The sequence below is a fragment of the Choloepus didactylus genome, chromosome 20 (genome assembly GCF_015220235.1).
Source record: "Choloepus didactylus isolate mChoDid1 chromosome 20, mChoDid1.pri, whole genome shotgun sequence".
Classification (NCBI taxonomy): domain Eukaryota; kingdom Metazoa; phylum Chordata; class Mammalia; order Pilosa; family Megalonychidae; genus Choloepus; species Choloepus didactylus.
The window spans coordinates 32,916,406-32,929,019 of NC_051326.1; the positions used below are offsets into that span (position 1 = coordinate 32,916,406).

Consider the following 12,614-nt stretch of genomic DNA (forward strand, 5'->3'; position numbering starts at 1 on the left):
AAATTTTTCTCACTCAGAATTTTAAAGATATCGTGCCACTGCCTTCTTGCCTCCATGGTGGCTGCTGAGTAGTCACTACTTAGTCTTATGTTGTTTCCTTTGTATGTGGTGAATTGCTTTTCTCTTGCTGCTTTCAGAACTTGCTCCTTCTCTTCTGTGTTTGATAGTGTGATCAGTATATGTCTCGGAGTGGGTTTATTTGGATTTATTCTATTTGGAGTTCGCTGAGCATTTATGATTTGTGTATTTATGTTGTTTAGAAGATTTGGGAAGTTTTCCCCAACAATTTCTTTGAATACTTTTCCTAGACCTTTACCCTTTTCTTCCCCTTCTGGGACACCAATGAGTCTTATATTTGGACGTTTCATATTATCTATCATATCCCTGAGGTCCATTTCGATTTTTTCAATTTTTTTCCCCATTCTTTCTTTTATGCTTTCATTTTCCATTCTGTCATCTTCGAGGTCACTGATTCGTTGTTTAACTTCCTCTAGTCTTGTACTATGAGTGTCCAGAATCTTTTTAATTTGGTCAACAGTTTCTTTAATTTCCATAAGATCATCCATTTTTTTTATTTAGTCTTGCAATGTCTTCTTTATGCTCTTCTAGGGTCTTCTTGATTTCCTTTATCTCCCGTACTATGGTCTCATTGTTCATCTTTAGTTCTTTGAGTAGCTGCTCTAGGTGCTGTGTCTCTTCTGGTCTTTTGATTTGGGTGCTTGGGCTTGGGTTATCCATATCGTCTGGTTTTTTCATATGCTTTATAATTTTCTGTTGTTTTTGGCCTCGTGGCATTTGCTGAACTTGATAGGGTTCTTTTAGGATTTGTAGACCAATTGAAGTCCTTATCTCTAATTTATCAGATCTACAGCTTCGTGGAGTACACTTTCTCTAACTAACCAGCAGGTGGCGTCCACGAACCACCTGTTCTCCACAAGCCAGTTCTCCCCTGCTTAGCCTTTTTGGTGAGTGGGGGAGTGAGTCTTGTGGGGTCCAACTGGTGTACCAAGCTTGCGTGTGTAGTTGGTGTTGCCTGCCCTGTGTATGGGGCGTGTTTCTGGGCAGTCAGGGAGGGGGGGGGTTGGCTCTAACAATCAAATCTCCCTGGTGCTCCTAGAGTTTTAAAGCTGCTGCAATAGTCTAATCCTTCAGTTCAGTCCTGCCACAGTTTGTCTCTGCCACTGACCCACAAGTCCTTGGTATTGGCGTATGGCTCCTGAGACTTGCAAGTGGGCCCCTCTTCCAGGCCGTGCACCCCGGGCTGTGTAGGGAGGCTCCCAGTCTGCTGAAATGATGGCTGAATGGGGCTTTGTTAACTCACACTGCTCTACCTTCCCAACTCTGGGACAATCAGCTGAGGTTGCAGGGAAGGCTAATGTCCACGCCCAGTTTTGTGGTGTGTGCCTGTTATTTGAAGCACTTCTGTCACACTGGGTTGTCTGGGGCAGTTCTGGGCTATGGGGCTGGCGATGGGCAGGAGTGTTTCCTGTCCACCAGGATGATGGCTGTGAGCGGACACCCCCCTTTTCTTGGGAAGTTGTGGTGTTTAGTGAATTTTCTCAGCCACTGGATTATTGCGTTTTGTCTCAGAGCTCTCCTAGTTCTGCTCTTGACTTGACCTGCCCAAATAGCAAGTCTTTGAAGCTTTCTGTATTGGGCTTCTTAGAGTAATTGTTTTAGAAAAAGAAAAAAGGATTAAAAAAAAGAAAAAAACAAAAAAACAAACAAAAAAAAAGGGCCCTCCTCAGAGATCTAATGGGTTATTGAAATGCTAAGAGACAAAGCAACCAGGGCCATTAAGGAAAGGTCCACAGGGCAGAGAGATCAGCTTTTCTTCAAGATTTGCATATGCGCCTCAGGGCCCTTCCCCTTTCTATGTTCACCAGAACTCCAAAAATCCTCCGCTTTTATTTTGGAGTTTTTCGTGTTGTTTTTTTTCTATGCCTGTTTCCTCTTTGCTGGGCTGGCTGCTCTCAGATTCTCTGGTGTCTGGTCTCAGTCTATCTATGGTTGGAGTTTGAATCAGTAGAATGAGATTCCGATTAGGGCAGCCACTGCAGTTCTCCCTTCTCCTTCCCGGAGCTGACAGCCCCTCCTCCCCCGGGACTGAGCCTGGCAGGGAGGCGCGCGGGTCCCCTGGCCGCAAAAACTTACAGATTTCGCTGATCTCAGCAGTTCCACATTTTCATGAGTGTTGTATGAAGTATGCCCAAAGTCAGATTGCTTTGTGGTGTCCAGTCCACGCAGTTCCTGGCTTTCTACCTACTTTCCTGGAGGAGTAACTAAAACATACAGCTCACCAGTCTGCCATCTTGCCCCGCCTCTTCCCCATCGGTATTAAAACAGAAATCAAACTGGGCCCCTAAAGCTTTAGTATTCCAGTTAATGATTTAAGATGGCTCTTTTTAGCTATAGAATAAAATCAGCTTATGCCAGATATAACAATACCTGGGGTTGCATATTGTATATAAATTCCAAAGAGTTGAGAGAAGTTCTTTATTAGATTTCAAAAAACAGGTAATTCTGATCCTTCGGCTCTGGGCTTATTTTTCATCCCCTTGGGGCTAATCCCCAAGAACTGAAGTTACATGTGGGGAGGGGCAGCTTTGCTGGGTGACATCCTCAGGAGGAAATCTCGCATGCCCCTCCTCAGCACGGCATTCTCAGCCACCTCCCTCAGGCTCCTGTGCAGCTTTTCCATCTCCTTGTATTCGCTCTTGACATCTACAGAAGAGCAGACAGCATGAATGGCAGAAATGTCCCCAGAAAAACAAATCCCTCAAGAATTCTGTTAAGATCTGGGTTACTTGTCCCCAGAATGTGAGATCTGGAATGGTGCTTAGATATCAGTCCTCCAATCTCCTTGTTTGATAAATAACCTGAATCTAGCCAGGCATTTTTGCTATTGCCTTAAGGCCCATCTTAGCATGGGGCTCACCCTCAGAAGAAATACAAACCTACTGATTAAAACAAACAAACAAACAAAACCTGGGAAATCACCGTGGGTTTTTAGGAAGGCCTCACAAGAACTCTGTGGAAGGAGAGACAGAGCACACCACACAACCAAATCTCCCCCAAACCTCTCCAGGCATCGCTGTCCTCTGCCCAGGCCCTGTTCCAAATGAACTTGGTCTCCTTTGGGCATCCCTGGTTTTCACCCCAGGACCTGCAATCTATTTAACATCCTTGTGCTGGTTTGGATGTATTATGTCCCCCAAAATGCCATTATCTTTGATGCAGTCTTATATGGGCAGGAAACATATTGGTGTTGATTGGGTTTGAGACTTTTGATTGGATCTTTCTGTGGAGATGTGCTCACTCAACTGTGAGAGAGATCTTTCACTGCATAATTTCCACAGAGGTGTGGCCCCGCCCATTCAGCATGGACCTTGATTAGTTTACTGGTGCACTATATAAGCTCAGACAGAAGGAGTGAGCTTGCTACAGCCAAGAGGGACACTCTGAAGAATGCACAGGAGCTGAGACAGGAACTGCAGTTTACAGAGACATTGTGGACATGGCCTTTGAAATCCGACTTTTGCTCCGGAGAAGCTGAGAGAGGACAAATGCCCCAAGAGCAACTGAGAGTGACATTTTGGAGAGAAGCTGTAGCCTAGAGAGGAACATCCTGGGAGAAAGCCATTTTGAAACCAGAACTCCGGAGCAGACACTAGCCACATGACTTCCCAGCTAACAGAGGTTTTCTGTACACCATGGCCATCCTCCTGTGAAGGTACCCAATTGTTGATGTGTTACCTAGGACACTTTATGGCCTTAAGATTGTAACCGTGTAACCAAATAAACCCCCTTTTATAAAGGCCAATCCGTTTCTGGTGTTCTGCATTCTGGCAGCATTAGCAAACTAGAACAATCCTCTTGGCAGGAACTTCAGACTGACCTTGGGGCTGGTCTCCCTGCTCTGGATTCCAGCTCTGCTCCTGGGTGCCTTTCTGATCTCCCTTGGCTCTACACACCACAGCTGGTAACCCAGCCTGGCCCGGCCCGGGGCCCAGCCTGCAATGAGCCTCAGCAGCAGGAGGGAAGTTAGAACCCAGATTCTACATGTCCTGCCCCCGTGTCTGGAACGCCTCCCGCTCCTCTACTTCTTACAATCCTTCCTGTCTCCATTCTCAGACTCCGCTTACATGGCGCTTCCCCAGTGCCCCCACCCTGAATAACCGCTCGGTCTTCTAAACAGCTGGGCCAGACATTCTGCCTAAGTGGGTGGCCTCCCTCAGGTCTTTTGCTTAAGTGTCACGTGCTCCGTGAGAACTTCCCTGACCACCCTGTCGCCCACTCCTCGCAGCCCCTCTCTCCTTTCTCAGCTTTATTTTTCTCCATAGCCTTTATCACCATTCAGCCTGCCAGATATTTGAATGATTATATTTTGTTTACTGCCTGCTGTCTGCCCCCTGGGCTGTAAGCTCCATGAAGGTGGGGATTTTAGTCTATATTGGTCACTGCTGTATCCTCAGTGCCTAGAACACTGCTTGGCATCCAGGAGGTGCATTTAATTACCTGTTGAGTGAATGAATATTATCCAATATTGCTATTTACTTTCTAACACATGTCCAATATTGTTATTTACATTCTAACACATTTCCAATATTGTTATTTACATTCCAAGCATATCAATATTGTTATTTGCATTCTAACACAGTGTCTTTCCAACCATGCTATAAGCCCTTTGAGATTGCTATAAGCCCTTTGAGACTGTTTTTATAGACTTTTTGTGTCCTGTGCACCTATCACACACACTCTACATAGTATATATTTGTCATTGACAGTGAGAAAAAGAAAATAGCCTTATATTATGACAGGAGCAATTTATATTAAATTTAGGGGAATATTTCTCTATGGGAGACCTGGATAGTTGGTGAATAAGAGCCCTTTAAGGAAGACACAGCTGGATGACTATAATCTTAAAACCCAGATTCCTGTGAAGACCTAAACAGAAGGTCATGAGAGAATCTAGTAAATTATAGTGTGACAGTGTTGTATCTCTTTCCCTGGAGACCATTAAGAATGGCTGAGGAATCCATCCAGCCATCCAGAGATGGGGATAATGATGATTTCCAGAGAGACAGCTAAGTGCAGAAACATGTTTATAGCAGCAATTGTGGCTTTCACTTCGTAAACAGCTCTGACCACTTTCCCCCTGATTTACTCAACACTAGCATTTAATCTTTTTTTTTTTTTTCCTACCAGGTGACATGGTTCAGAATTTAGAAGGCACAAAAATCCACAGAATACAAAGTATGTCTCCTGCTCCTCTCTGTCTCCAGTTTCCCACCTTAGAGACAAGAGTTACCGGTTTCTTGTGTATCCCATGGAGATTTTCATGCATATACAAACATACACATATGTATTTCAAATGATAGTATATTGCACATATCTTTTCACTTTGATTTTTTCTCTTTACAATATATTTTGGAGGTTGTTTCATATCATTGCATATAAAGCTGCCTTATTCATTTTAACAGTTGCATAGTCCCCCTACCCCCATGTTGGCCAATTTTTGACGTTATAAACAATGATGCCCTGAATAACCTTGTACAAGTGCCACTCTACCCATGTATGAGGACATTGAAAGGACAAACTCCCAGGAGTAGGATTGTGCCACTGAAGGGAATGTGCATTTTAAATTTTGCTAGAAACTGCCCCATTGCCTTTTGCATCAGTTTATACTCTCACTAGCAATGTGCATGAGTCCTGGCACCAAATCTAATACGAATAAGCCTAGACCAAGGCCTCTGAACCAAAAGAGTCTGCTGGACGGCTTGGTTGGCCTGTGATCCTGCGGGGGTGCACCCAGAGGGATGACCCACTCTGCAGCCTTCTGTCTGCACAGCCTGCAGGGCCTGGTGGAGGGCAGGGCATGACAGTGAGGTGGTTGCCTGCATCAGGCCACATGCAGCTGGTATTACATTCTCAGGCTCCTGATGGGTCAAGAGAAGCCTTTCCACTAGGAACCAACACCAGAAAGATCAGGCCTTTCCTGAGAAAGTGTCAAATTTAAAGGAAAGACTTGAGGGAGAGATCAGAACAGTGTTATAGAAAGAGAATAGATTTGCATTTGCCACTTTCTAGCTAGTACGCACATTCCCTAATCTGGGTCTCTATTTCTGCATCTGCAAAATGGTTGAATAAATAGATCTGTGTGAGGTATTGAATGTGAGAACTGAATGTCAGAATCTCACAATGAAAGTGAGAATTCAATAAGAGGTGCAGAAATCCTCAAGCATAATGTTTAGTCTCAGTTGGGGGTTCAGGAAAGGGTGGTGTATTCATTTGGTTGTCATCATCTCTATTCCTTGTGCTGGAAAATCTTCCTAATCGATTTTTTTTTTTTTTTTTAATTCAGTAGGAAGCTACATAGCTAAGTGTGTCTGCATGATCACCTTTTATGCAAAGGTTTTATGCATTTACCTGTAAGTTCCTTGTAGAGTCCATCCCCTTGGGATGAAGCAAGGGTCAGCATGGTGGAGATACTGCCCTTCACCTTCTCAGTGATTCCATTCTACATGACAAAGGATGTTCATTCTGTTAGAACAGCACAGCCCAAGAGAAAGTGAGTCCAACAAAAGGGACCCACCCAAACCCCCAGCAGGAGAGGGTACAGATTGGGGATTACCAAATTCAAAGTCTTCTCCAAGGGTGAGCCCTTAAATAGCCCAGGAGTCCCCGGACAGCATTTCTGAGGGCCCCACCTGCCTAGCATCTCCTTTTCTGCCTATTAAGACTCGTGGGAGATTTTACCTCAGGTGCTGAATTAGGTGCTAATAAGTATGCACTGTGACATAGGGAGAGTACAGGAACAGCAAAGATGGAAAAATAGGAAAAGAGCTGGCCATTGTTCCATCATACATTTAGTCACTGGATAAATTTTTATTGAGCACCTTCTTTGCAAAATAGCCCATACTTGACATACCTGATTCTTCTTTCCAACTGAGTGAGAGATGTCTTCTTGCTAATCTCGGCCCTTTTATCAACTAAAACTCTTTCCCTCTTCTAACCATTTCTCGCTTTCCTTTGAAAAATACCTGACTCCTAACCTGGCAGAGCCTAGTTTTAAAATCTGGATCTCCTGATTTCAAATCTTGGACTTTTTTTTCAGCACAGCATACCAGACCCTAGTCTCAGCTCTAACTGATAGCCTTGAGCTAGTAATTTAACCCCTCTAGGCCTCAGTTTTCTTGTCTATAAGATCAGGAATGGGACTAGGAATTTTCTATGGTCTTATCCGGTTTTAAATGCCTATCTTTCTGTGGTTTAAGACAGATTTGCACATTGTCAATATACTAATTGTTTTTTAATGGAATTGTTTTCTTGGGTGCCTTAAGGTCCAATTTCTGTATACTATGATGGGATTGGCTGCTCTAGAGTTCAGTTTATTTTCTGCATGTATTTGTAGATTGTGGTAATATGTTAAATAACTGAAACTAAACTGCTACTGATCAATGAGATACCTCAGCCTCCTCCAAGGGAAATTACTTGCTCTGTAATGAGGAAAAAGTATTTTCCAAAGCTGCCATGGTAAGAGTAGAGGAGGGGATTGGCAGAGGCAGGCTGAAGATGTTACAAGAAGAAGGTTGGATCAGTGGTGTACTGAAATAGCAGCAAGCTGGGATCCTTAGGTGGTTGGGAGAGAGCATCAGCTAAGCCTAGACTAAGGCGGAACTATGTGGGGACTCACATAGTCAGGGAGAAGTCCAACAGTAGCTTAGACTACAACAAAGAATTTATATTACTTGGGGGGTGAGAGAGCAAGCCAAAAGACCCTGAGCTGAGGCCGGGTGGTCCAAGTGTACTTGACAGAAGTATTTAGGTCCAAGGATGCTGTTAGGAACTGTCTTCTAGGGTAGACAAAATCAATCCTAAACCTAGGCATCATAACTGATCAACCTATAATAGTTTATTGACATTTATTTAGTGACTAAAATTTTATGTAGATAAGTGATTTCTCTCATTACAAAAAGATATGTCTTGAGATTATGCTATTGTTGGGGATTCTGAAGCCAGATTACCTGGTCCCAAATCCGAGCTCAATGATTAGCTGCATGACCTGTGGATACACCTCCCTGTGCCTTGGTTTTCTTACCCATAAAATGAGAACAATAGTAGCATCTTCCTCACAGAGTTGCTGGGGAACTAGATGAGCTAGTGGATGCAAAGAGCTTAGGGTGCCATCTGGTACACAGGCTAGGAGTCACCATGGTAGTTATATATATAACTTACTGAAGAGGAAGGGCACAGGAGAGATGTGGAGTGTTTGCATTTCTGAAGTCACAGCCCCAGAAGAGGGCTCGCCACCAGCAGGCAGTGGCCGTGAAGAGAGAAGTCCAAGCACTGTTGGGGCTCCTCTCCTCGGATCCTGGGCATCCGTTGGGCCCACTTTTGCAGAAGTCATCCAACTCAGTTTGGACCCAAATCACTACTATCTCTCCCACCTTCTGTACCTGCTTCCTCTTCTCCCTCAGGACACTCCCTGGTTTTGGAATTCAGACTATGGGTGCAGAGTACCTTCAGCTGCTGAAACTGGTGCTGCATCCTCTCTTGAGCCCTTTCAAACATGCCCTCGGCCACCTGCCGATCCACCCCTCTTCTGATGACGTCTTTCATTCTCTCACAGGCTTTTTTGCCAGAAATCTGAGCTGCCTCTGGCAAAAACAATATCCACAGTCAAACTAAAGCAAAGACTTATTAGAAATCTTTAGTATCAGGAAAAAAAGAAAAAGTGTGTGTGTGTGTGTGTGTGTGTGTGTGTGTGTGTGTACATGGGGAGGAGGGGGGGAGGGAAGGAGGGAGGACACCATTTCCACAGTGGTGGAAATAGTTTAACAATACAATGATACAAGCAAATAACACCCTCAGTATTTAAATAGAAACTATCAAACAGAGAATATAATGAGTGAATTAAGCAGAAGTGAATTAAGCAGCTTCCCCCCCACCCCACACACGCACACAATGGGGCTACCAAAACAAAAAGGCTCTGGAAAGTGAATTTACATATACATAAGGAAAATAAGAGTGAAAACTAGATCATGTATTTTAGTGCCTCATCAGTTGAGATTCAGCATGGAGAGGAGAAGCAAGGTGTCTAGATAAAGGCTGGACAGAAAGAACTACAAAGCAAACAGATGAAAAGGGTTAACTAATTACCTTTCCCCATGCCCTTGCAGTTATCTGGACTTAGGACACAGGAGGGCAAACCCTTTGAGGAGGGAGCAGCAGTAAAGAACACTAGCGGAGTTGACAGGAAGACCCCGGAGGAAGTGGAAACATTGCTGTCTCCGGGCCGCACCTTCGTAACAGGACTTCAGGTCATTCTGAACGGAGGTGGTGAGTGACTCGTAGATTCTCCTCTTCCGTCTGAGGATGTGTCCCTCCAGGCCCCCCAGGATGGCGCTTATCTGAGAATCCAAGTTTTAAAAGGCCTTTTGTGGCAATTCCTCCAACAGAAGCAGCAGGTGTTCCTGTGGGTGACCACGAGCTCCCTGCCTTATATTATGGTGGGTCATTTATGGGCTGTCTCCATTACTAGGCTGCAAGCTTTTCAGAGGCCGGAACTCTATCCTAAGCATCTTTATAACCAAAAGTGCGTCCTCCAGAGCCTGGCACCCACGAACTACTCAGTCAGCATTTGCTGAGTTGAACTCAAGCACATGCAAGGCAGCCTTTGATGGGATTGTCCTCGAACAGGTTTTTGGGTGGGGGGCACAAGCTATTTCTCTAGTGCTTCCATGTAAGTTGGTTTGGGCCTGGTAAAAAGCCACAAACAAGACTTTTAAGGACTCAAAACTAAAAACTGATACTTTAACTTGTTCAGCTTCATTACCTTGGATAATTCTCCATAACATTGGCAAAAATGGTAGAGATATTAGTGAAAATGTTACAACCTGATTCAATTTTTTTGTAAAACTAAGAGTTCTTTGAAGACTCTTCCTGGGAAATGAGCCTACTTTGCAATCTCAGCATTTGCTATCAGTTGCTTTACTGATACAAACTTTGTCTGGGTGTCCTACACCTCTGTAGCAGCCTGTCGTTTTCCTCTACCCCATTATGTTTTGTATTTCATAGCTCCTCCAAGGACCCCGGAAACTCCTGGAGAATAAGAGGATGTAGGCAAACTCCAAAATCCTTCTGGAAAGAAAGCCACTACCCAACTTTGCCAACTTCTTCATTTTATAAGGACCTTACCTCCTGGATCAGGAAACTCTTTTTGTAGCTATCATATTTCCAACCATTTCTTATCCCAATTTCCGTCATTTTCTCCTGCAGAGAGTGCTTAAAGGCATCTATGTGAGGCATCAGAGCTGAACCAGACGGGTTCCCAGTGCTACAGAAGAAAGCAAAGCAAAATGTCAAGAGACAGAGGTGGCTACGTTGGGGCTGAAACAAACAGGAAACTAGTTGGTGTACTTTTACCCATTTTCGAGCAAAGAGAAGGGGGGTGAGATCTCTCAGTTATCAAATTCCAATAAAGTGCCAGGTACTTGACTGTTTTAAGCCTTTGACATAAAACCTATGAAGTTGTCATGATAATCCCATTTTACAGATGAGAAAACTAAGGTTCAAAGAGAATTACTGAGGTGTCCAAGGACACACAGCTAATATGTGGCAGAGCCAGACTTTGCACACTAATCTGTTTAGCTTCAAAACCCATTTTCCATTGCCCAGGTGTGTGTCCTTGAAAGGATAGAACTTGAGCTACACTTTAAAAGAGAGGTACAATTTAAGGAAGTGAAAATAAGGAAGAGTTATTCCCCAAAGGAACAACATAGTGAACAAAATTTCAGAATATCCCAGGAGTAAGAAGCAGCAGGTTGCAGAAGGGAAAGCATAGGCTTTAAATTTTAGCTCTCTACTTATGAGCCAGTGATATTGGGAAAGTTGTGTAATTCCTGCAAATCTCAGTTTTTCCTATGTGAAAAGACAGATGCCACTTCATAGGGCTATTGGGAGGACTCGATGACATAATACCAGCACAGAGTCTGGTACATCACGGTTGCTCTTTCCTACCTACCAGGCTGGCTAAAGCAGAGGGCTCATACTGGGCAACAGGGCAGGGAAAGACAGGAAAAGGCAGATTGGAGAGAGGAAGAACATCTTGAATGCCACTCTAAGGAATTTGGAATGTATCCTACAGACTTCTAAACAGGGGTTGGGTGGACATAGGTAGAAGGGCATGATCCAAAATGAGTCTAAAGAAATTGTCAGAAAGGTGGGGGTGGCTCTAAGTCACAAGTAAAGATAGGAGAACAGATCAAGAAGCAGCAGGTGATCAACTACATGAAATGCCAGAGGTAAAGGAGAAGAGAGATTGGAAACAGGCTACTGCATTTACAGATTAGGAGATTCTGCTTCTGTTGATGGAAAAAGGAATTGGAAGTCAGGGGAGGAGGGAAGAAGGAGGGTACCTAGAAGGGATACCCTCCCCCCCAACCCATGCCACCTTTGTGAGCATTCAGTGCATCAAAACATACAGAGTCATCATTGAGCCACTTTTCCTTTTCACATTCAGGGAAAGTTCCAAAGGCCATGTGTTTTGCTTAGCTCCACTCTCTCCAACCAAAATATCCCATCCTGGGCTCAGATCCATAAGAAAAGTTATCCCTTGCTGCATGTTTGAGATATTTGAAAAGTAAAAAGAATCATAATATTAGTCTGAAAGCAATATCTCAATCTCTACTCTAGTTCAGCACGGGAAATTTTAAATACACCAAACCAAGAAGGCTTTCATGTTTTGCCAAAGACCAAGCTTTCCTCTTCAAGTCGCAAAGCTGCTCTTTGCACTTCGAGATCCAAAGTACAAATTCTTAAAGACGAGATTCTGGCCCAACGTTCTTCAGATGTTTGTTCACGAAGGAGCAAGATGAAAGATCCTTTACCTAAAAATGCCTCCAAAAATGGGATCAATGTGGTCATAAATAGGTTGAGTGATGGCTTCATTCAGATCTATTCTTGCAAGAGTCCTGGAGGCATAGATGCCATTTTTCAGGCAAACAGCTTTCAGAGTCTGGTGAAAACCTTGGTTTCCTTTACTCCTCTAGATAATGAAACAATAAATCAGTAGGGTTAGTAGGCATTAACTAGAATATTACAGGGTTAGAATTGCATTGCTTTTAGATAAAAGCTGTTAATAAGAATCACAGGAAAGAGTAGAGACAATATGATCTTCAAACACGTTATTAAGCTAGACAGGAGGACAGCAGTCACTCCTCCAAGGTGGCTAGATGCCTCTGCCCTGAGCTTCCAAAGCACCCTGTGCTCACTTTTATCACAATCCTTCTCACACAATTTTGTATCTGTCTGTTTACTTATCAGGCACCCATTCTAGATCATCAGCTTGTTGGGATCAGAGACAATGTCTCATTCCATGTTTATGTCCTCAACTTCTGGCAATGGCAACCAGTAGTATTCAATAAACATTTGTTAAATAAGCAATTATTGAATTAATTAATTAATGAAATGTGCTATGGCCCTACTGTGAGTATATGTCTCGGATTTCCCAAGGATGGTCCAAATTTCATATACATTTTATTAAATATTAATGAAATGCTACTTGATTTTTATATCTGTATAAGAATTTTTCCCAGGGAAATACATTTGCA

At 43.5% G+C, this 12,614-nt stretch overlaps 1 protein-coding gene across 6 annotated transcripts in view; it reads right to left on the reverse strand.

Annotated features, from left to right (window-relative positions):
* Window positions 1-2,346: 2,346 nt before the first annotated feature.
* The window catches only part of NUGGC (nuclear GTPase, germinal center associated), a 69,542-nt gene continuing 59,274 nt past the window's right edge, over window positions 2,347-12,614 (reverse strand). For all 6 annotated transcript variants that reach the window (XM_037813165.1, XM_037813169.1, XM_037813164.1 and 3 more), the window contains 6 exons: window positions 11,892-12,049; window positions 10,201-10,339; window positions 9,305-9,413; window positions 8,524-8,660; window positions 6,430-6,520; window positions 2,347-2,724 (listed from right to left, as the gene is read on the reverse strand). In XM_037813165.1, the coding sequence (XP_037669093.1) occupies window positions 2,585-2,724; window positions 6,430-6,520; window positions 8,524-8,660; window positions 9,305-9,413; window positions 10,201-10,339; window positions 11,892-12,049 (774 nt within the window). In that variant the 3' untranslated portion in view covers window positions 2,347-2,584. The remainder of the gene's footprint in view (window positions 2,725-6,429; window positions 6,521-8,523; window positions 8,661-9,304; window positions 9,414-10,200; window positions 10,340-11,891; window positions 12,050-12,614) is intronic.